At 38.1% G+C, this 25,458-nt stretch overlaps 1 protein-coding gene across 15 annotated transcripts in view; it reads left to right on the plus strand.

Moving 5' to 3' along the window:
* The window catches only part of PCDH15 (protocadherin related 15), an 896,179-nt gene that overhangs the window by 769,371 nt on the left and 101,350 nt on the right, over positions 1-25,458 (plus strand). For all 15 annotated transcript variants that reach the window (XM_076339474.1, XM_076339470.1, XM_076339471.1 and 12 more), the window contains 3 exons: positions 1,006-1,311; positions 2,503-2,727; positions 18,861-18,977. In XM_076339474.1, coding sequence (XP_076195589.1) covers positions 1,006-1,311; positions 2,503-2,727; positions 18,861-18,977 — 648 coding nt within the window. The remainder of the gene's footprint in view (positions 1-1,005; positions 1,312-2,502; positions 2,728-18,860; positions 18,978-25,458) is intronic.

The raw sequence follows: 25,458 nt of genomic DNA on the forward strand, positions 1-25,458 counted from the left end.
CCCAGATGTCTGTAACCTCATTTATAAAGTCAAATAAATGAAAATACCTTGCTCACAGAATGCCCTTTGTTTAATTTACATAACCTTATTCATCATGCCATAATTTAATTAGGAGGAGGAAGAATAACAGGTCAGCATTCAGACTATGTTGAGGGCTGGATGGAAAAACATTTTTTTTTTTCCTAGGAAAAACATATGAATTTTGTCCATCCCTATAAGGGTAGTTATGTAATAGCAAGAATTACTTGGCTGATACTGAAATCTGAGATTTAGTTCAGTATGTGAGAACAAAGATACCAACTGAACAAAATCTAAACAGTTTTCTATTGCAATCATCTGCCTCTTCTGAGCATAGAAGAATAAGGAAGAAATGTGGTAACATTTGTTTTGAAGAACACGATAATCAAACTATAGAAAGTTAAGTAGTTCTTCAGAGAGCAACGATTAAAATATCACTAAATGTAACAAACATGTTAAGTGAAATGAAAATATCTAACTAATGTGTCCATTCTAGCTGTATGCTGACTGCACCCATCTTTCACCTAAGCATGCACTCCATGGTGATTTGAGCAGCAATGAAACACCTAAATCAAACAGTGTAAAATAAAAATTCCCCTCAGACACCACCTAACCCTGAAGATACTTCAGCATTAGAAGTATCTGAGGGCTTGACTTTAAAAGTACCTGGTTTGTCTTCTGCTTATGTACACAGTTGTCCAAGGCTGAGCAACTAAATGTGTATTTTCTCATGAAGTCCATTTGGGATCCAGTAAACCTACCTTCTGTCACTGCAAATTAGGAGATTTGTTTCTGTGGGATACTTTTTCTTCAGCAAAATATCAGAGAGAGGCAAGCTGCCATAAACAAGTAATGCAGAGTAGCCACACAAGCGTTAGTACCCTGTTGAATATTACCCTAGCTTACCTTGTTACTCCCATGTAGGTATGTCCCTTGTAGGCATTTAAAATGTGCATTAAAACATGGTTCTTTTTTCTGTTTCTTTAGGCTACAGACCCAGATGCTGGTGTTAATGGTCAAGTTCATTACAGTTTGGCAAACTTCAACAATCTTTTCCGAATCACATCAAATGGTAGCATTTATACAGCAGTTAAACTGAACAGAGAAGTAAGGGACTATTATGAACTTACTGTTGAAGCAACAGACAGAGCTGTGGACCCTCGCCGTTCAACACTAACTTTAGCGATCAAGGTGCTGGATATTGATGACAACAGCCCTGTTTTTACTAATGCTTCCTACACGGTCTGTGTGCCAGAAAATCTACCACCAGGTACTGTCTTCCTGCAAATAGAGGTAAGAAAGCATTATAGAGTGAAGAAGATGTTTTGTAAATGTTCTGCAATACTAAGCATGTTTTTATTTAACTTGTCAGTGAGACTGCAGTAAAAGATTGCAAACTGGAGCGGGGAAAGTTATGACACTTAACAGGCTGAAAAATGCATGACCTTTAGACAGGTACAGAAAAATACTTTGAAGCTTAGGTTCATTTGGAAATAAGTAATTATTAAAAAACGAACAAACAAAACCTACACTACTATTGTCATTTCTTGGAATATTGTTGTACACATTTAAAGTGCTTTTGATTTTTTTTTTTGAAAGCTCATCATATTGCTTCTACCTGTTTACATTAGTAGCAAAAGAGAGCTTCATCTCAACTGATTTAGGCATTGAAGTCAAACCTCGATGTCTAACCTCACATTATGGTTAATGGAGATAAATAGTTGCTTCCAGAAGCAATTCATCCAATACCAAGATCATAATCTAAAATAGCTGGAGTAAAGTGAAGTGAACACCTGGAGGTGTTGTCTTCTCTTCGCTGACTATAAAAGATACTCAGACAAGTGAGAGTTAATCGTTCCAAGGATGAGCTAGATCTGTAAAGACAGCTGAGATTCACTTCCCGCAAGCAGTTTATATATCCTCCTGATGTTTTAGTCAGCATCCTTTAATGAGAAGTATCTGTCCTGAGACAATTTCAACAAGAATGGTTTTCTCTGAACCTGACTGCAGATAAATCTAATGTCAAGTTACAGCTAAAGCAATCACATGATACTCCTTATCCTGATGAAAATTAATATTCTTTGTCTAAATACTGGCATGAAATAAAAATATCCATGCTGCCATACCGGGTGAGATCAAACACCTGATTAGCCCAGCATCCTCTCCCTGGCAGTGGCCGATAGCAGGTGCCCAGGGAAGAAAACAAAACCAGACTGAGCTTCCAGTGACTCTTGCCCAGAATATTGTGCTTGTTTCCTGTGGCGAGTATCTCTGGCTTTTATAACCTTAAGTGGATTTGTCTTCCTTGTGTTTGTGCAATAGTGTTAAGTACATCCAATACTATTAGAATAATATAACGAAACTAAAGTTGTTTGCATTAGTTTGCTTTTTGATGTTCTTTAAATCTAGTAGGGATGTTTTGTGAAAATGGATTTTGTTTGGTTTTAAGTACATTTTTTTTTTCTTCTGCATGGCATGCTCTAGGCGAAGGATGTTGATCTTGGTTCTGATGTTAACTATCGAATACGGACACAGGAAGCACTACAGTATTTTGCACTGAACAAGTATACAGGCGAGTTATCGCTTTTGAAGTCCTTGGATTATGAATCATTCTCTGACACAGAAGCAACCTTCACCTTTCTTGTGGAAGCCTTTGATAGCAAGGGCACTATGCCTCCTGGTCTTGCTACTGTCACAGTGAGACTAAAGGTAAGAGGAATAACTTGTCAGTTGATAGCATCCTCTCCTATTTGTTACAAAATACTTCATCAACCCTTACAGGTGTCCTGATGAAAGACCAGAGAACGCTAGCAGTATGTCTGCTTTCCTGCTTTTTCACTTGTATGAAGCTATTGCCTTTTTCTGACAGCAACTTGTTCAGTTAAACATACACTTTATAACAGCTATAATTACTTTTCTGTATGCAATTACATAGTTAAATCTTTGATCGCAGATTTATGAAGTACAAAAATACCTGACACATACATAAACGTTTAGTCCTTTAGAATCCCTGAAAGGTTGAAATAAGTACCTAATGGAATTCTTTGCAAAAACTACACCATCACGTTTCAGTTAAAGCTCTCATAAACTGTAATTTTATGAACCATTGGGGTGTATTGAGTGCTGATGTGGCACACCATATCCTATATTTCAGTTTCTGCTGCTTGAAAATACAGAGCTGCAAAGGAACAGGCTTATTTAGTGGTCTTGCACAATGAATCATTTTTATGCAGAGAGATACAGCATCAGCTCTGGGTTTCAGTTATCTCACCAGTAATATGGGGATAATGGTTTTCTGTTTGGTAACAATCCACAAATGAAAAGCATTTGTAGCTGAAACATTAGCACTTACCTATCTTAAATTGGTTGACATACTCATATCCAAGAGGAGAGGATATTTTAGATGCTCCAAATCATACCTCCTTGCATTCACAAAGGTGCAGTTCTGGAGCCAGTCAGTCGAGTCCTTTTGCGCAGTTGCTTCATTTTTGTTGACTTTGTCAGTGAAGAACTGTGAGCTGTGGGAGAGAAGAGAGTTTAATTACTTGTATTTTAGCTAAGAAGCAAAAATTTTAGCAGGAACAAAAGCATAGCTCACAAATGTGAACTTCATATCTGGCAACTTCAGTTTAAATGTAAGTCTGCGGAAAGTATTTAGCATATATGAATCAGTCTCGGGTTCAGCTTACTGTGTATCTGCAGATGCTATGAATTGCCACATGATTTTGAGTAATTCTGTTTGTCAGTCTCTACTGAGCTCAGAATTATTTTAGGGACGGTAACTGTGTCCGATTATTAGCTTTGATGACAACGTAAGAAGGCTTCTACAATACTGCTCCATCTCTGCAAAATTTCTAACTGAGATGCAGGTCACCTGTTTCCTAATAGTCTGCGCTATTCCCCAGCAGTTTCCAAGTCAATCAGAGAAAACATAGCTTTTGACATCATTCCTTGAGCCTTTTCTGTGATACTTTCAAGGAGGAAGTTGCTCAAACTGTTTTTTTCCTAAAAGAAACTTTTTCCCAGCACAGTGAATTTTTGAAAGAATTAAGTGTTTGGCTTTGGGTATTTTTCTTGGGTTTTTTAAAGGTACTTGTTTTCAAATAGGACTGTATTCAGAGAAAAGCTGTAGTCTGCGTCATAGGGCTGAACATATGACCTGTAGGATTGTGTGTTTGTATTGTATTCATTAATGACAGGGTACAGGGAAGCAATACAGTTCAACTCGGTGGCCTTAGTGTAACAGCAGACTGTGCACTGTCAAAGGAGGTGGTGTGGGAATAGGGAACTTAAGAAGGGGATTAGTAGGATCAAAACACAGGTTTCTTGTTTTCCTGGAAACTCTTCCTACACATGAGCAACAAAAAGCAAAAAGCAACAAGCAACAAAGGCAGTATGTGAGAGACTGGAATACTAGGCTGGAGCCAGGAGTAACAATTTCAGCAGTAAAAGGTGTTAGGCTGGGGACAGAACAGGGCCTGAAAGTGAGGACAAGCAGGTTATATTTTAAATGAGACAGAAAAGAAATCAAAGTAGTAAGTAAGGGTCATACTCAGTGACAGGCTGACTTTTGCAACAGATCAGTGGACATAATTAAATATTATATATATTGCTGAGATTAAGATGATGCTTAGGTTCCAGCCTTGAGTGACAGGTAGAACAGTAGTCTTTTGAGTGGCAGTAGAGAGAATGGGGGAGGGCTTGCGGAAAAAAACATTTTTAATATCTCATTTTGTTGGGCAGATGTCATTAATGAATTATATGTCAGATGGTAGAAATTTAGAACCTTGGTCACAAAAGATGTCTAAAATAGAAATAATGGTTAAATTTGAGCTTATAGATGAACTTTCCAGATACAAAATTTACAGGGCGGGGGAAAGGTGGAAATCGAAATCAGAGCCTTGTGCTACCCCTGTGTGAGATGAGAGGGATCCACAGGAGGACACCTTGAATGGTTGATTCAAGAGACAGAGCAGCAGGATAGGGGTGCAGAGTCTTGGAAGCCAAGAGAGAACAAGGAGAAGAGCAGGCCTTGGGTGTGGAAAGAAGTACAGAAGTAACAAAGCACGTTGCAGTGCAGTTTGGGTTTGTTCTTAATGGAATAGACTCATATTCCCCCTTGTTCTGAAGGGGGAGAGCTGACATGCCTTTGCTGGGGGTGAAAAGTCCTGATCAGTGCAGAGAGTGCAAGGCGCTAAAGTTCCCTTGAGGATAAGAGGTGGAGCACGTCTTATACAGGGCCAATGTCAGCACATCCTGGTAAGCTGACGGAGGGAACTGATTTCTGTCCAGCACCTCAGCGAGGGTGTTTACAGGGTACTGAATCTGGCCCTAGGTCTTGAATGCATGATGGCATAAATGACATGGTCAGAGCCTCGTGCACAGTGTATTGCCTGATTCCAATCCAGGCTTTTATTCATCTGCAATCTTAACCACGGTCCGAGCTCCTGCTTTAGGGCATAGCTAAATAGATAATTCCTGATGAGCATGGTCATTGTTTCATTTGAGTAATTTATAAGTTTTTGTTGACCAATTAAGATGTCTGCACAAAGAATTGAAGGGGTTGTAAAGCTCACGATTTCTGCCAGACCATCTGCCAAATCAGAGCCTGTGTTCAGGGACAGGGTGCTTCTGCGTGGGGATGAACATCCCTCTGCCATGGCTCTGGAGGAGTTGTTCCCATTCAGCCTGTCTCTTGCTCCTGCTCTGGGACCAGGAACTGGATGTATCTGATTCTTCATAGTAGTAAATGTGCTTTTCCTTTATTTAGAAGATGGTATTAGAGTAATTATTTTAATACAGTGTTTGTGACCCCAAATAGGAAGTAAACCAACTGCAGATACACTGTAGGCCCTAACATAACAGTTGTGCCGATTGCAGTCTTTAATAACACAAAATTGAACTAGAGAAAACCAGAAGCAAGCATTAAGGCAATAGTGGGTCCAAGCAGGTAATTCATGTAACCGTTAGGGATTCAGTCCCTATAATCTTCAGAGCGTTATTTGTATTACAGAGGTCTCCAAGTCCTTTTGGGCTTGTGTTGCTCTGTTAACATTTGTCATTTTTCACAGTCCAGCTCTTAACTGAAAGTGTTGTAATTTTTAATGTGTAATAGGATTCTGTTAACCAACAGATGGACAACATCTGATGGTTTCATACATTATTTATGTGATATAAAACTGAAGGAGCAGCAGTGCAGTATACCCATAATCACACTGATCTTTGGCTTGGGGGAGGGTAGATAGACACACTGACTTTCTTTAGACTCTCACTTTCAGCTTTTGGCATGACAAGTTACAAATAGTTTGTATTAACCTTCCCTGAACTTGATCAAAACACAGATTGCATAGCAGAATACTCACTGCAGAAAAAATAACTTAATCTGTTACCTGCATGTCAGTATTGAAATACATTATTGGCCACTGCTGCAGCCAAATGGCCCTTTACATTGTATGGATGTCTTAGGACTCTTTCTTTGAAGAAAGCCAAAGGTAAATTAATAAATTGTTGCATCCTTTCTAGTATTACTGAGGAGAAATAGTATAAGTGCATTGATTTCTTCTTGCCAGAAAGATGCAAACCACCTCAAACAGACTGAGATTTTTCTTTTTTCCCCAGTTCTCAGATTCCTCTCGCTACTTTCATAACTTTTCACCTTAAACTGACAGTAGTAGTGAGTCATCTTGTCTTGGGATTGCACAAGTATTCATCCAGAATAATTGATGATTGTAATCTGATCTGTAATCAAGAACACAAAACTTTTTATCTGTTTTTTTAAATATATATATATGAAAAATTATACAGGTTAGACATAGCAAATTTTATCAGTCTTGAAAACATAGTTTAAGGGATAAAAGCATTAGCAACTCCAGGAAACAATTTGTGTGCTGTTTTTCAGTGGTTTGCCATTGTCAAGGCATAATTTCTCTCACCATGAGAACAGCAGAGATTTGCATTCACCCAGTGTCTGAGAGGGCTGAATTGTTTGCTAGGAGTGCCTGTAGTGCATATTGCAGTATGCACAAGCATCCCCTCACAATATAAATGTTTCCCAGTATTGGAAGAAGCAAAATCATTACTGTTCAAATGGTGTGGTTATTATTAGGATTTAGCATTTAAAAACAATTACTATGGTAATAGAGCTTCTTAACAGAAACAGGACTAACCTTTTTCTAGTTTATATTGATCTTAAATGAGTAATGTGTTCCTAAATACATATTATAAGAATTTCTATATCATGGGGCCTGTAAGGTACTTGCATATTTTATGCTGTGACCTCCTCTTATTATTATTATTACCAGCATTATTTTTGTATTACTTTATGTCTCTTTCTTGTTTGTTATAATTGCTTTTTCTCCTCCTTCTGCGTTCTGGGATTGGTATTCTTTTTAGTTTTTCAAGTAGAGTTTTTAGTTTTTCAAGTAGAGTATGTAGTGTAATGAAGCCATTACCTCTGGCTGATGATTCAAAGTGATAGAGCAGCAAGAATAAGTAAAAACAGATTTACATGTTTCTAGCAATGCCGTATTACGACACTGCCTACCAAATATTTCATATAATTTCTACCATGCCTTAATCCTAGTGGACTGTTATAAACATTATACAATGAGTTTCCAGATTTAGTAAAACTGACTTTACCTATGAACATCAATAAACATATTGCTATCATCAGAGAGTACACAAACTGCAACAGTCAAACTAGTTTTTCAAGAGACGTATACCATTGAGAAGTTGGAAGTCAACATATGCTTTAGATGATGCATTATATGCATTGATTGGTACTTATTGTGGGGGTGAATTTGAATCTTTCATAATCACTATGCTAAGTCTTCCCTTCCTTGGGAACTTTGCGTAAAAGAAAAAAAAACACTGTGCAAAAATGTGTAACAGCTAAATCTTTCTGGCATGGTAGCTCTGAATGGTCCTTCATCAATGTGACCGTTCTTGCGGTGCTTCATATTCAAGTTGGAAGCAAATGGCATGATCTTGGTTGTAATGATGCCATAGCAATACAGAGCTCCGACTTGCTTAGACAAGAAAGCTCCCTTTGTTTCTCTGACAACCTGTACCTTGAATCAGAACAAGGAGAAATATAATTTGTTTGCTTTTCTAGCGTGGGAGGGTTAGAAGAAGCTGCATGTTTGTGGATCAATCACCCTCTCAAACCAAACAATCGGAGCCAACAGTAAAGCAAACAAAATAAAGGTGTGATGGAGAAAGTATGCAGGAACCCAGCATTTGAGACAGTGGAATTAAATGTTACGGCAGGACCCTCCCCTCTCACAGATCACGTGTAGTGTACTGCTGCAGAGTGCTGGGGAGTGAGTGGCTTTAGTGTCTATAAAATGCTTAAATTATCACTAGGAAAGAACGGGAGAAGAGGGATCCACAGGTTGTCATTAGGGAGACAAACCCTGCTCCACCAGATGTTTAAATAGCCATGCTTACGTGTGGCTGCCACTGCTTTCTCTTCCTGCAGGTATTTACTAGAAAGTCACTCAAGCTTTGTTTCTAATGAGCAGGTGAGCAATACATCATTGCTTCATTATGGTGGGATTTCATGTTACGGTGAGATTTAATTACAATAATAATGAAAATTTTCTGCCAGAAACTATACAGGCAATGAAGGATACATGGAAGGTAAAAGACAGTATTGAATCAGTTAAGGTCAAACACATCATCAGTTTCTAATATTTCTAAAATAAAATTTAAGTTACATTTTTTCAATAAATTTACATCCATGAAGTTAATCCTTCCTTTCTAATATGTAATGAAAACCATTTCCCATTTAAAGAATAACAGGGCGGTCCAGCACAGCAGCAGCACATAACTTACAGGAAGGTTAAAAAAATGAGCTGTGTTGCCTCCAAAATGTAACTGCGTATTTATCTCTTTCCTAGTGGCATTAATGGAATAACGGGCATGGTGTTGGACTACGGTGGCAGTAAACAGATTTTTTTTTTTTTCCCCCCAATCTCAGCTTATCTGTTCAATCATCTGCTAGTCATTTATTACCTCATATATTCCACTATGAATATTATCCCTTAATTTATATTATGAGCTACTTTAGGGCTTGCTGAGCACTAAACATGAAAAAAAGGCAGTTATACCATGTTAACAAGCCTCTATTTTGTATAGCTTCAAACAAGAAGTAAAGAAGGACTGCACACAATTAAAATTCAAAGTCCCACTTCATACAATTTGTCATAGTATCTTGTCAGCATCACCACAAAGATTTTGAACTTGCTCGAAGTTACTCAGCATTGCTTGATTCTCTAACCTCAGTCCTTCTAAATTAGTCACTGTGGTTGATATATAAATCTAAAATATATTTCAAATACTTGTGGCACAGCTAGGAGTAGTTTTCAAGTAGTGGCTTACTGCAGTGGACTTAATGTAAATATAAAATTGAAATGATACCTTAGCAAATACCTCACAAATAAAGGTTTGCTTGCAAACTTAGGTACGTGTCTTGAGGGATGAATGTGCTGGTGAGATGCATGAAACTTAAAGGAGAATACCTTTAAGGGTGGTATATGTTTATTAGAAGAGGCTAAGAGATTACATAAAGAATGGGAAGGGACTTCAAGTTCTTAATATTCCAGTATCTGGTGAAATCAGGTATTTCTATATTATGCCATGTAATGAGTTCACTTTCCGCCCCCTGCCCCAAAAGCTGCATTTTTCATGAGTCAAAACTTTGAAAGCACTCTTTTACATATGTGATTTGAAGTGGAAATAGTCACAGTAGTTTTCCATCACCTATATGATTATTGATAATAAAACTAACTTGTTACTGAATCTGTAAAAAAAAAGTTTTAAAGCTAAGAATCAGTGAGATAAGTGATAAGTAGATTTTTTCCATTACTTTTATCATATACATTAGGAAGTATAAATTGTTCTGTGCTCACCTTCTTCGTATAAGTTACAGAAACTGACTGATGAAATGAAAGTACGAATTACAGAGGAAACAAAATGGAAAATAGCTTAAAAAGAATTATTTTACCTCAATGATTTTAAGCCATTGTACAGTTACTCCTTTCTAATCCCTTTGCAATCAATTTGAAAGGCTAGATATACCTGGATGTGTAATATTCTCTTGCTCTGAACCACTCTGCAGAATTATTTGGGTAAATTACAACAAATCACTCATTTAAGTTAATAATACCAGTCTTTTAACTGAAGGATGAGAGCTTGCTTGAAATCTTAAGATCCTAGTTATTGTTCCACTTCTAGATAGTATATTAACTGCCTACAGTAGTCCTTTAGGGGATTGGTAGTGGTTGTTAAGGCCTGGAGAATAGTGTTGTATCCTCTCAGCTTGCATGAATGTTTGCTTAGTGAAAGAATAGATACAGTTTACACGCATGCATGAACATATATATATCAATCAACTCTTGGCACGGTAGACTTTTAAGGGAAGAGGAAAAGAAAAGATAATCTTGTAGGAAAGGGATTATAGTTGAATAACATCTTGGTTTTCTTTCAGAAAAATAAACTCATCTGTGAGAGAATGGTTTTTTGAAGCCACAGCTCAAATTTTCAGTTGTTTCAGTGCTGAGTCTGTGACTCCAAATCCAGAGACCTTGTTTCAGAAGAGCTTTAAAACTTATTTTTAGACTATCAAGTAATTTAATACCACTGTGACATGAAAGCATATGAAATTTGCATTTTAATATTTAATATTAAATTTGTACATTTGTACTGTTCTGAATAAGGTTGATTAGCATCATATTGAAAGGCTTTGGAAACTTAGTAAGTTTAATAATAGAAATATAATCAAATGAGGATTTGCAGAAATTGAGAAATTACAGAAAGAATTGAAGGCCCTAGATGGCTATTACCGGTTAGCATGAACCAGAGGAATGGATGGTAAGAAAGTATGGCACTTACAGATGCTGTAGCTGAAATGTAATGATGGTAGAAAAGATCTCATTCTGTGCGAACATCAATTAGCACCATGCGGGAGAGGTTTCTGCCAAGGGATAACCTGCACTTGGCATTTCCATTAAAGCTAAGCAGAGCTTCAGGAACCCATTGCAAAGCATAGTTGCATCAAAATGAAAGCACTTGCACACTTGGGCCCCAAAAATGTTTTGTTAAAGGGCAAGATAAGGCCTTGTGGCAGAGGTCAAAGATCTGGTAGTTAACAGATGAAGAAACTGAAAATTATTGTGAGAGATTAGTGTGAGCGAGGCTGTTGCACATGGAGGGATGAGCCGGGAGCCGCGGGTGACCCAGTGTGGGCAGTGCCCTCCCCAGCTGGGTGCAGTCCCTGTGGGGACAGAGCCAGGTGGGCAGACCAACAGGCTCCATCGACAGCCCCAGACATGGTGAGGGCATGAACCCGGTCTGGCGTCTGTCCAGGGAGTCCAGCCAGGAGCAAAAGGGGATGGGGCCAGAAGCAGGGCTGGAAACTGGTATCCTATGGCATCACTGAAGCAAGACTGAAGGCCCCAACTGGGCTGAAATGGCGTCCTGGGCCCAGGGGCAGGGTGTTGGGGAGCCTAGGTGAGGCTGGTCTGGGCCGTTAAGGGCTATGGGTGCCCTTAGGGCCATGATATCTTGTGGCCTTTAGGGTTTTTTCATTCTGATTATTTAGTAATGAAATCTCTTGGATTTCTTTTTTTTAAATAAGGCATTGAATGACATCTTTCTATGTGTAAAGAAACAAGAGGAATAATGATGTTCAAGTACAGTGATACCAAAACACCTCTTTCTTTTCTGTAGAAGAGAGTTTCACGGATATAGTAGAGGAATGTTAAATGCGCCCTTGGAAGTCCCCAAACAGCAGGGGATTATTAAACACTTAGAGGCAGCTCAGATGGGAAGCCACCAGCTCTGGTAATGTGCACATAGACTTAATTGGCAGATGTTCAAAACAAAATGACAGTAGAAAATTACAGATACATATCTGTAGTTGTACAAAAAGATTGGGAAGGTTTGAAAATTTCAGTGTGTGACATATGCTATGCTTTGAAGTAAACCTTTTTACTTTCTCCCTTTGTGGGATTATATTATGTACATTTAACATTAGTGGAAGGAGGGATCGCTTTGAAAATACATTTTTTTTCCTAGTTATTACACTTGTGATAAAAGTCAGCAGACTGCAAAAGGAGCTGTAAATGCCTAATATGCATTTATTAGCTCAGACGCTGTTCAGTCACGCTGTTTTTTATAGCAAGGGAATGTTGATTTCCACTTAGATATAGTTAACTAGAAACCTTGGTATCAGCAGGTATAATCAAAGAGCACAGTCCTGAAGTGGTAGGAGAAACACATGGATGTACTTACAAATGCTTTATGAAACTATTTGCAAACCAAGAAAATGTAATATTTAAGAAGCTAACAAACTTACTGAGTGATTTTGTCAACAGGTCAGAAATAGGAGAGTAAAACATTTCCTCATAATAGACTTTTAGAATCTTTATGGTAAGATGCTTTCTGCTTAGCAGTTCAGAAGAGAGGCAAGAAGAAAGGGAAGCTTTATGCAAAATTGCATTTGTAATGCAGGCTCCCCGGGTAGGCACCTCTGCACGTGTACTCTGTTGGTAATGGTGAAAATCTTTTAAATGGTGTGATTCTCTTTCTGGTCTAGATAAATCAACAGAATCTGTGATTTTGGTGTTCTTTGACAGGAATTTGTCCCTCTGGAACTGTTCAGCAGATTAATAATTAGATTTTCCTGTCATGGAATTACAGCTATTTTAATAAATAATCAATGCTTGATTATAATTAGGTCACATACTACAAAAAACAGGAATTAAAAAAATCAGACTGATTTTATAAGCTCCAAAAAATCCAAACCCTAGATGACTAGATGTAAAAAAGTATAACCCTGTTTTCATAAGAAGGAAATTGGGAGAGGGTAAAACGTTGATTTTTATGGGTGTTGGGGGAGGAGAGGCTTCACTCCCATTTGGTAGGGCTGCCCTCTAGTGCACTGCAGGCTAAAGGCAGCAATTTTTTCAGTGCAGTAACAGGGTTCCCTTTGTAGGATAAAAGGGCATTTGCACAAATTATTATGCCTGAGATAGATATAGATATGTATACATAAATATATGTATATACACATAAAGATATATATCAAATATATTGGAGTGTCATCTGGAGTTGCTTCTGTTTGTGTGGAGATAGCTGATGAAAAATTAACTTTTTACTCTTTATTTTTCTCTTACAAAACAAGATTTCTACCAAAACACATTTTCAAAAAAATTTATTATTCTTTAGAAAGCCTAGGTTAGTGGTAGTATTCAAATCAGACAAGTCTGTCACTCATTGTAATGTTGCTTTTTATTAATTGAAACATGGTAACAGTCATGAGCTGCAGCTGTAGTTCACTGGAGTGAGAAGGGGCCACATCCTGAGCTCATCACAGCTGCCTTGCTCTCAGCAACCAGCAGAAAGGAGCTGTAATCCCAGTGTATCCGGCTGCTTCCTTCAGGCAGGATTTTCCAAATACCCTGGAACAACCATAGCAACTCCTGGTGCAGTTGACCTTCACAGGCTTTGCTGCTCAGGTTATGTTTCTGAAGTGTGGGTTTTCATTTTCATTTTCATACGCACTTCTCGATCCTTTGGGAGGTGGATCTGCAGGATCCACTGTGAGGTCAGAGAGGAACACTGGGACTGCTCCAGTTTGTGACAAAGGCTGTCATAAATCCTGGTGACTCCAGGATCCAGGAGCTGCCAAAGTGGCTGAGCTAGGGTAGCCTCTGCTCGCTGCCTGTGAGTACACAGATCTGTGCTGTCCGTGCTACGCTGTGCACACACGACACCCTGAGCTGAATGCACTTCAGATGAAGTTAAGGGGCGGTGATGGTGCAAGGAAGAAGGCAGACATTTGAATCCAATTTGTGTGTTTCCCAGATTAGTGAATGAGGAGGAAGAGGGATTATTTCACCCAGATATTAAATGCTTACATTCTTACCTTAGCGGAGTATAAGCATTAAAGGTCTCTTGGTGTCACCATAAATTAAAAATATATTAATGTCTGTGAAGTCCATTTAAGTTTACAAGATAATTTTATGCTGGGAACGCTGTACTGCAGGTATTTTTCTTCTGCTCTAGTTGTATATTGCCCTCCCATGTCGGCAGTCACCTAGTTTAGTATTAGTACATTACAGCTAGTGACTGTCTTAATGATTTTTAAATTACATATTGATTTGCTCCTTAATGCCTTTCCTCCCACATGCTTTGTTTCTCCTCATTGGCATTCCTAGATGACTATCTTAGTTCACCAACATTTTTGTTCAGCATTTTCATAATCTTTGCAGACAGGTCAGTATTTGTTTCCTACAAACCTTTTGCTAAATAACAACCCTTTAAATCTTGTGAATGAGATGTGTCTTGTTCAGAGGGTAAGGAAGTTGGTCAGGAAGTGGGATCATTCACATGCTAAGGGTGACGTCTGAGTTAACAAATGAGTTTGCATCAAGAAATCTCTTACTACGTCTTCATTTGCTTTTGAAAGTACTTATGTGGATTCTCAAGAACAATAATATTTGTGCTTCCTTCACACTTGATTCTTAATCTTTGTGCAAGGGAAAGATGTAAAGATGTGTCCTGTTCTGCTTTTATGTGCTGCCCAGTGTGAGCCATGTGAAACAAAACCAAACAAAAAGTGGTAGATAAAGAGCATCTATGATAGAGAGAAAGCTTTGGGGGTTTTATGCTTTGGCTTTCACTCTGTTTTGTAAACAAAGATGTATAAAAATATAATAAATCTGCAGCTAGATGAGCAGTGACACAAAGGCTGTTTTGTATTTATATATAAATATGTGGCTGCTATTACCTTACTGTCAAAAGACACAGCCCAAGTATTTTAAAGTGAGATATATAGAGAATCCATTACCGATATTTTACATTTACATATTTTTGTGTGTGTCTGATATTTAATAGCAACCTGGATATGTGTGACTGAAGCAATGAACTGTGAACAGTTATAAGATGCTGCAGTTTGCCCATAAGAGCTTGTGTAGGATTATGCCCCAGATTTAAAAGGTGATTACACTACTTCTTACTACCACTTTGTGGAAGGTTACTACCCTATTCCTAACCTGTGGTTAGGGATTGCACTCTCATGCTGCATCCATTTCTAACACCACAATTTAGTGGTGTTTTAAGCAGAAGCCATCAGGTATGGAGTAATCTTCAATTTCTGTGCAAAAACATGTCTATGTCTTTGGTCTCCAGTAATGACAGAAGCCCAGTGCTTTCTGTAAATGTTACCTTTTTTCCCAAAGTCCCTCTGTGATGAAAACCTAAAAACTCTGTCTCTGTATCTGTCAGGGAATGCTGAACACTACTCACTGTTAAGTCCACTTCGATGAAGAAAATTGGATTGGGAACCTCGACTACAGGGGCACAGGTTTTGGGGGTGGGATGGGGCGGATCATGCCCATGACCTCTTGAGCTATTTACAGAAAATACAGAGTGTGCTTTCTTTCTGTGCTCTTAACAAAATCAGATCTAGACTGTATTCCATCCTTGGTGGTGGTGCTTTTTGCAAGAAAGTCAGTAGTTTCTTTTTGTGACCTTTTTGGTAACTCTAAGTGTCCATAATATGTAAAGAGAAATTATACCAGTTGGAGATGATAATATATGAATTTTTTCAACATGTCTCTATCAAAATCTCTACTTGCTCTATCGGGAATTGCCCAGAAGAGTAGTTCTTCCTACCACCTCTGAACCAAGACTTTTACTAGAATAAAGCAAGCTTTACAACCAAAAAAAGCCGATTTCCATGTCATCTGTGTGTTTTGCATGTTAAACCTTATGCCTGCAAAAATCCCTGTTCTGCTTCTAGCAGTTATTCATCGTAGACATTTGTGATGAGTACATGAGACTTGATCACCTGGCTGTAATGAGAGTCTTGCTTTCTGAAGTGCACTTACTGCAGCTGCATAATGAGAAGACCTGTGGTGATTCTTATGGGGAACTTTTATTTTGTGAAAAGTGGAAACATTTAAGCTTGAACTCTGCTATAAAAAATTAGTGGCTGCCTTAGGATTCAGGAAGAGATGAGTGGGGAAGAAAAGCACATGGAGCTGTTCTGTCTAGATATGACTGAAACATTTGGTGCCTGTTTGGTTGGCTCGGCTAAGGTTTATGAGGCACAATCATGCGTAAAGCTTGTCTTAGAGGAAAGATAAGTTAGAGAGGCAGAAGGCTTTCTGTGTCCTACTTTATGCTTTGCTTAAAAATTCCTGTGTATTTTGTACTGATGCATGTATCTTGAAAAATAGATGCATTAAGTAGGATGACTTAGTCATTTTCTATAGCAGAGGATGTAGTGTATCTTCTTTAAACAGGATTACACTTTCCAATACCTTAAGTCACAGATTTTCAGGTGCTAAGGTCACATAAAGGTATTCAAAAGATAACAAAACATCACACAGTGATTCCCCCCACCCCCCAGTGAGCAAACAGCAGAGTGTGATCTCTTGCTGCTATGCCAAAGAAAAAAGACCAGATATGGCTGTGGATTTGCAGGTGCACAGAGAGATGGATTCAAAATAAATGAATAAATACAGATAAAAGGCTGGGTTATTTCAGAAAATTAACCTGCTTCATGGAGGTGATCCTAAGCATCCAGATCATGGGAAGCAAAAGCTGCAAAAAAATAAGTTATCATAAGCATAGTATTGGGTCATTACCCCAGGTGGAGACTTCATATGGAAGGTCAGAAGGTGTCTTCCCTGTGTGTATGCAGTTTTTAAAAGGTTGTGTATCCCACTGGAAAACTTGCAGGGTCTACAAACCAAAACAGTTCCACACACACTGATTTACACAGTTGTAAGACCTATGCATGTAGTGTTGTATCACATTTCTCCTACCATACTGGAGATTATTTTTAATATTCCATGCCTAGGATTTCTGTATTCATAGCTACTTTGTGTCTGCTTCAAATAAAGTAATTCCCCATCTTTTCTTTGAGTAGAATGGCTGTGAATGGAGTCTTACAGTGTGAGATTGCTGTATGATGTTGGTTTCTTTGCCAGAGCGATATATTGCTCTGGAGTAGAGCTTCTGGGAGCAAAATGGAACAAAGGATACCTTATTTTACAAGTACGATGTCAGTTTGAAGAGCCGTGAGAAACAACATTGTTTATGTGAAATAGTCCTGGATATTAAATTTTCAGATGAAGTAAATTATTTTCTTGCAAACAGGTCAAGAAATTGAAATTATAAGATTCAATGCCTGTAATTCCATGCAAAAATGCTAATCTGTTTGAATTTGAATGTTTTTCCAAAATGTTTTCATTTGAATGCTCTCCTAGTTTGAATTGCCTAGTAGTCACTTTTTGATGATCCCGTTGTCTCTTTGAAAATCTGAAAATCAGAGAAAAAGCATTTCCAGTGCCTTGAAGACTTGAATTGCAGACCTTTCAGCAGAAGAAAATGCATTAATTATTCAGGCATTTACTATGTGGACTTGTAACAGTCATTTTTTTTTTTTTATATAGATGCTTATTATTCTGTCGTTTCCTCTGATGAGGTATGGATGAATGTTTTAAATGATTGTGTAATATAGCGTGCTAGCCAGTATCAGCATATTGCATTTGCAGCATGGAGAGCTGTGACAACAGGTAGAGGCATCATTATATAAACTTTGAGAAGCTGTGTTTGCGTGGGTTACCTAAGAGATGGGGGGCACCTGTATTCACCCAGAGCTCAGGCACACATTCTGCTTTAAGGGGAAAAAAGTCTGCTCTTCATTTGTGGATCAGTAAAGTCACTCTTGTGTGCTGAAGGCATATGATGCTTCTTATTTGTTCTGCAAAAAACCCAGAAAATTTAATCTGTGTTATCCATATGTGCAAAACAATGGAAATAGTAGTATGCAAAAATTAATAAATCTGTTCCCAATAGAATTCAAGCTAAGGAGGTGGAACTACAGAAAAAACCTGGAAATCAGTTTTATTAGTAGAATAAAGATTGTGATTTAGAGATGTACATTTAATTTTTTTAAAGGAACATACAGACAAATTTTCTGGAACTGTCTGTGAGAGAATTTTGACAAAAAAAACCTTCTGACAACTTATGACAGTCAGAATGAATGCCTTTTTAATAACCTGTGATGCTGGTTGAGTTTCTAAATGTTTGCGGCTCCTGATGTGTGGGGCACCATGTCACCGAGAGCCACATGCATCCGACTGCTGCATCTACCTTAGTGCCAGCTTGCACAATCCCACAGAGCCTGGTGTTTAGGTGAGGTTACATACTTCACACAAGGAGGTACCCATGGATGTATATATACATATATAGCTGTGCACACATATTTAGGTGTGAAAGTATATGTATGTGCATACACACACTACTATGTCAATGAAATTGGGCTTAACTCAAGCCTTTGAAGCTTCTTTTTGACAGCGTACACATCAGTCTGAAGAACACCATCTTAAGCTCTCATGAAGTGTTGATACTAATCTGACATTTTCCATTCATTTATTGCATATTAGAGGTATCAAACACTGTTAAGCAACAGCAGCTCCTTCATTTTAGAAAATTAGCTAAGCCATGTTGTGTCCCACTGCTTGAGAAGTAGGTGTCATGGAAATCTCTGCTTTGTTTACTTGTGAGACTGTGTTTTTCTGCAGAATTTCCTTCTATTGATCTGTCTCACATGAATTTTTTTTTTTTTTTAAAGTTTGGCACCTTTCCCTGATGTGCTAGTTTTGTGCAGTAGTAATGGAATTGAGAGCCGAGAGAGACTGTGTATGGCAAATAGGCTTCCTAATAAGAAAGGAGTGATTGGGTAGAGTTTGAAAAAAACGATTGTGAATGCGTCTATAATTTTGTTTGAACTTCAGAACTAAACTCTTAATTATGTTTTGCAGGATATGAATGATTACTCTCCAGTATTTAGCAAAAAGCTCTACAGGGGAATGGTTGCTCCTGATGCAGTCAAGGGCACTATTATCACTACCGTTTCAGCTGAGGATCACGATCCTCCGGTAAGCAAAAAGCTCCTATTAATACTCTGCACCCGAGACGGAAAAATCTTTAACCCTCATAAGTGACCTAACTCTCTCAACAACAAAGGTGATTATTATGAGTTTCACAGAGCAGTAACTCATACATTTTTTTTTTAATGTCAGCCTGTCCTTTGTCATTCTGGACAGACACTGCATTTGCAATGATTGTTCCTGAAGCTGGCAAATCAATGATACAGCTCCTTTCTGTCAGGAGAATTTTTGGGAAGCTCTTTATCCGACTTCACAGTGTAGATGAATAAGAGGAATAGGCAGGAAGGGAAGCCGTGCCTGATTTTGGTACAGTTCTGCAGCTTAAAGAGGAAACAAAACACAACTTTGTAAGATTGTTGCTTTCTTGATTTCATAGTCATTGTGGATTTCCAGTCTGAGACATCACAGGGTCACGTGGAACTGTACGGCTCACCAGACAGTCCTATTGGATATGCAGTATTTGAACTGAATGCACCTGTTTTGGGGATAAAGTTTATTGCTGCCACTGGCTTTTAGCGCTGTTCCCTGGGGAATCACTTGATTGGCAGAACTGGGCACATATTTTTGACTTGTTAGCTATTCTGAAGGGTAATAGCAATTTTTGTAATCAGAGGTTGATGAACATTGATGACCAGATGATACACTCAGGATGATAAAAGCCAAAGATGTTCTGCCAGCCAGGTTTAATTTTTAATTGTTAGTGTTTGGCATATTAAGGAGAATAATCTTTGGGGAGAAGAGTTCAGAGAGAATGTTCCATGCACATTAAAAGCTGATGGAAGTGCTTTGACACAAATCAACTGTAACTTAGCTAAATATGCTATATAGTAATTTATTTACCACCCAAGGACAGAAATTGTTTGTTTCTGTAGTAGAAATAGTAAACAAACTATTGTTTATTTAAAGTATATGAAAGACAGTAGTATCATCAAGTAAGTAATGAATAGCAGTAGTTATCAATTAATAGTGCTACAGAGTATTTAAGGAATGCGGCAGCAGAGGACATAGACATTATTTGAGCAGTAAACAAAAGAAATGGAGAGAGGTGTGCCTTAATGGCTAGTCTTGGACAATTTGAAGGGGAGTATAAGAGACATTGGTGCCTGATTTTGAGTGCTCTGCTTGCAGAATGGAGCCCGAGGTGTGTGTTAAGCTCCTTCCATAGAGCTTAGGATTAAGGCACATTAGAATAGGGTCCCAACCAGCCAACATGTTAATCACAAATCTGCTTAATTAAAAGCAGAATAGTCAGCACATGTATGCATTAGACTGATCAGCAGAGGCAAGTGGGAATTTCTAGTGTGTCTTGCTTTAGAGATGCTTTTAAAAATGCATAGCCTAGGACTGTTCTCTTCATGGCAGGCACCTACGTTCTCCTTCAAAGACACATCTGGGTGTACTCATAGCTTTTAGCATGCAGCAGAGACATGATGTAGTGGTAGTGCCTGCTCTCCCCTTTGCATCTTGTTATATTAATCTTGCTAGGAAAAGCCTTTCTATGGGATGTTAGAGGCCCCGGCTGCCTTCCCTCTGCTGACAGAAGGATTCCAACCTTTAGCTCTATTGCCATGTAAAATATCTTAACTACTGGGAAAGAGGCTGGCCAGAGTTTCTGAAAAACTTGAGGCATATCTGCCGATGTGTGGAAGTCTTCCTAGCCAGAAAGTTGCTATAAAGGTAACAAGCTGCAGCACCTGTGAAGATCAGGGACATGCAAGGTTAAGCAGACTTGTCCTGGTCCATTTCTGGACTTGAACCGTTATGCCTAAGCAAGGGGATATATCTCTAGTAGCATTGTAGAAGTCTAAAACATAGAACTCCTGGCAATAGCCCTTCAGAGGGCTTCGTAAGTGTTAATATTTTTGTGGCCTACCTACATTCTTGCTCCCACTGCCTTTTTGCTCTGTGGAAGTCTAGCACTTTTGTCTGACCTCCTTCACTGTTCCCTGGGGCACACCAGGCCTAGGTTTCCACCATTGTCTTAGTCACTTTGAAACAGTGATTTGCAGGGGAAAATAGGCTTGATTGCTCAGATCTTACAGTTATTTGCTGGAAAACAATTTTGAAATTGATTTTAAGACTGTTTGATTCTACTCTGTGAATGACTTCTACTGTCACATTTCATGAACGTCTTATTCTTCCATACGTTAGGTGCAATAGTGTGGTGATTATAGAAGGGAAAGTTGGCGAAGTTTCTGGATGGCATTAGAAGCCTGCAAGGGTTATGTTTACACTATATATTGTACAAAGGTATTAGCGCATTTTGCTAGCATTTTTTCCTGAATAAAACACTGTACTACAGGAGTACTACCACCAAATTAGTAAACCTTGCCTTCACATAAATGGGTCTGAATTGAATTCAGCATTTCAGAGAGTTCAACAGATTCTGCTTAGCTGGAGGAGATTCTTTGTTGCTCTGCCTAGGAATGACTTGGGAACCAGGGAGGTAGGAAACACCATTTCCGTTCAAGAGCTCTCATCCTCAGTAGTTAGCAGCAAATAATTCAAAAGGAAACACTCTGCCCATATCAGAAGTGGAGTCACTTCAGAGTGATCTGCCAGTGGAGAGTGGGGAAAACTGGCTGTGCATGACCTTTGAAAGTGTGTGATTTTTTGATTGCCACAGTAGAAATCTAAAATATTAAGTTCATTAGTCACAGTCCTATGGACGTGTCTCTGCCCCTTGCACCAGTATGTATTTGCTTCTAGCAGGTTCATCATACTGACCTTTGAGAAAAGTCTGCAGAAAAGGATGTTAAGGATCAGTGAAACTGGGCAAGATGATTAATTTCTATTCCATGGAAATTTCGACATAAGTAGGTTAGTGAGGATAGAAAAAAATAATTATTCATTGGTGCTAGAGAATCACTTTTTAACTTCCTTTTTGTGCAGCTTTTACTTAATAGTATCTGTTGCCCTACAACAAGATATTTTGGTCTCAATAAAGTATTTGCCCATTCTGATATAAGCTCCATTTTATAATCCCTGGGATTAATGTGTTTCAGATATCACTGAGATACTGGAGGAAACAAAATAGTTGAGAAATAGATAAACATATGTTTATAACAATTCTTAGTCCTGTGGAATCAGCATTTCCTAATGCAAAGTTATTTCACTTTTTTATTTAAAAAAACCCAAACCCTTCTGAACTCTCTCCTTTTCTAACATTTCTGTCACTATCACTTGAACAGATAGATGTAGAAACTGGACACGGATAAGCTTGCATGCTGTTTTGTACAGTGGGTAATAACGGCCATCTCTAGGTGGTATGAGAATGGCAGAATAAAAACCTAAAGTGCTTAAGTCTCCCAGATTCCTTTCTTGTGATTACCTCACGTATTTATATGGATTTCTTTTATATGGTTTTGAGTGTTTTATATTTGAAAGATGTGGGGATCACTTCTACTTCTGTGGAGAAATCAATGCACATGCATGAGAGAGAGATCAAAATCACTGAATGTGGGATCCTGTTTATTACCATTATGACAGGCATAAATGCATATGACAGTAATGTTAAGATAATGTTCTTTGAAATCAACTGTTGCATTTCTTTGATTTTTACGAAGACTTAAAAATTAAGTTACCCTTAGGCATTTAATGAATACAATAGTCATAAAAGCCATCTATGGAGGAAAGCTTTTAAAATAGTTTTTGAAAGTTGGTATTTTATTTCAAACTAATGGCTAATAGTTTTTACTTTTAAAATAAAAAAGAAGATAGAGAAAACTATCAGACATGAATGGCTTTGTTTCTTTTCCTGACTGAGCCAACCTGTTTTGATATTTTGGGCTACAGGCAAATCTCTCTTTATTTGGAGCTGGCTTTGATATTAAGTGGTGTCACAAAGTATTTGATATGAATTCACCAGAAATTGTTTTAAAAAACACACCACCTTTTCTCTGTTCAGTAAGAGTACCTTCCTCTAAACTTGCCTTAAGGGAAAGAATATTCTTCGTTATCGTTATCAATGTTTTAGTTGTTTGTTTTGGGTTTCTTAACCTGGTGGAATCTTATTCGCACAGTACTAATACATCTATTTTATCAGTTGAGGAAAAGAAATACTTATCTATTAAGAAAATAATTGTGGCTTTAAAATATGCCTGATTATCAGGGCAGGTCCAATAAGAGCCTAACTAATTTGAAGTATCCAAGCCTGAATTTTTCTGTTGTCATTTTCCAAGTAATGTAGGCTATTCCCCTGTCAACATTAAACTCAGCCCAGAATAACAGTCAAGCTAGATTTTTTTCATCGTCTGCAATAAAAGCTTTTCAGACCTAATCAGCTCTTCAGAGACTGCCCACTGTCTTCAGCAAATCCCAACCTTGCTCTGCATTGTCAAATTAATGTGGATGGGATGAGAATTCAAATTGAAATGCTCAGCACCTGCATGTGATTTCTCTGCAGATAAGGCAAATTTGAATTTTCCAACAGCGGAAGAGCATGTTCGGGGTAGGAAGGCGGTGGTGAATGGTGTCAGTGGAGTTTGGCTCTCCATTTCACCCCATAGTCACCATCCTCAGCCCGTTCCTCCTCTGAGCTGCTGGACTGGGGCTACTGTGGTGTTGCCCTGTTGTTCCTCCTAGTCCCTCAACAGCAAAGGTGACAGCAGCAGTGACAGGCATGTAAGTGGTAGAAAAAAATTTCATACCACTGAAGTTAACCTTAATAAATCATCATCTGTAGCAAAGGATTGCAGGTATTTTACCTACTGTGTTACTTTTTGACTGTGGAAGTGCTCATTCAGTGATGTTCCTGAGAAAAGATAATTTATCTGCAGCTTTTGACTTCTACAGGACAAGTCATAAATATAAATGCAAGCATTAAATTGTCAGTGAGGGTGGCATGGGTACAAGAAGTAATGTAGGTGAAAGATGAGAGGTTGGAAGAGACTTGTGGCATAGAGTTTTCTGGTTTACAGTAGCAGTGTATTTTCTAAGTGATTTAGAAACTTATAGCATATAGATATGGAAGTGCCATGAGTGACTACGATACGCTTCCAAAAACAGTCACAGGAAGTAAGAGTGAGCTTTTACTCTTAAATGAAGTACTGTTTGATTAATTTATTGGAGATGTACGTTAAAGGTTATCTTATTGTTTTTCTTTAAAAAACTTCCCCCGTCAAATCTCCATGCAGTAAATTATTTGCAACTCAGTGTATCTTACATGTATGAATGTGTATATGTGTGAATGAAGTTGGGATGTAGATGTGTAATTTTTGTAATTTAACTTTGCAAACCTGATGCCTAAAACATTTAGCCATCGTTAGAATGCAACTGTTAATAATAGAATTGGTTTGGTTGCAAAAATCCATGGATTTCTGGTTACTGTTAACACTTACTAATTCAAAACAAAAATTATCTATGCTAGATTCAAATGCTCCCAAGTAGGTATTTCGTTATGTTTTTATTTTGACCTGTGGATTTCAAAGTGGTCAAAAAAAATCTTGGCCTGAAGGCTTAAGAGATCTCTGATAAGTTATTCCTTCAGGTCCTTAGTGAAATGTCAATTAAAACATAGAAACCAGTGCTTTTCACTAAAGGCCAGAGCAGGATTTGAAGGGCTGTCTTGAGCAAATGTCAGTTTAAGTTCTTACCAGTTTCTCCTTTCCTTTCTTTTCCAGTTTGAATTCACTTTTTTGCAGTGACTGAGAACATAAATTATGTTTCAGAATTTACTTTTACGTTTGTTAAAAACACTCTTAATTTGAAATACCATTCTGGTAATTGAAATCTGGTAAATATTGATTTACATGTGTTTCATGGAATATCGTAAATCAACATATTGTCCTTTGGTTTATTGGAACAATCCTCAGTATATTTTTCTACAGTTTAAAAATAGTTATATGGTATCTGACTTTTCAAATTACTTAGTACATGCTATTAGTTGCTCACCCTGTCTTTCCCAGAAGAGCTTACATCTAATTCCAGACGCGCTGCATGTAAAGGGTAAGAAAATACTAAGCAGAAAGCAACAAGAACAGTCCAAGGGAGCCAGAGTGAATTATGGTAATAGACTAGAGCCATGTAACCATGGCTGCCAAGAAAAAACTTGAGTACAGCTTCAATTCTTTCTAAATAACTGGGTATACCTTAGTAAAATCAAAATTGTCGATTTTACAAACATCACAATTGAAATTGTTGAGAGAGTTGAGCACATTTTCTGTTTAGCATTTGAATAGTCCCTTTAAGGTATAAGTACTCATGTATTCAACATATTTTGTTGTGTAGAGATCTGAAAGAAGAGAGGGAGGTAGCTTTTAGACCATTTGAGAAAAGTTGTACTGTTTGTGGGGGGGGTCACTGTGAAGAAGCAGACAGGTGAGGCATCACAGCCACTGTGCAAACTGATCTAAAAGGGTGATAACAGTGTTAGGAGGCTGCACCGTGTAAGTGGGAAACAGCAGAGACAGTTGTGTGTCAGGGGTCTCCCTCACATATCATCTTGAGTTTTCTTTCCAGAAGTGTTGTT

This window comes from Aptenodytes patagonicus, chromosome 5 (genome assembly GCF_965638725.1).
Source record: "Aptenodytes patagonicus chromosome 5, bAptPat1.pri.cur, whole genome shotgun sequence".
NCBI lineage: Eukaryota > Metazoa > Chordata > Aves > Sphenisciformes > Spheniscidae > Aptenodytes > Aptenodytes patagonicus.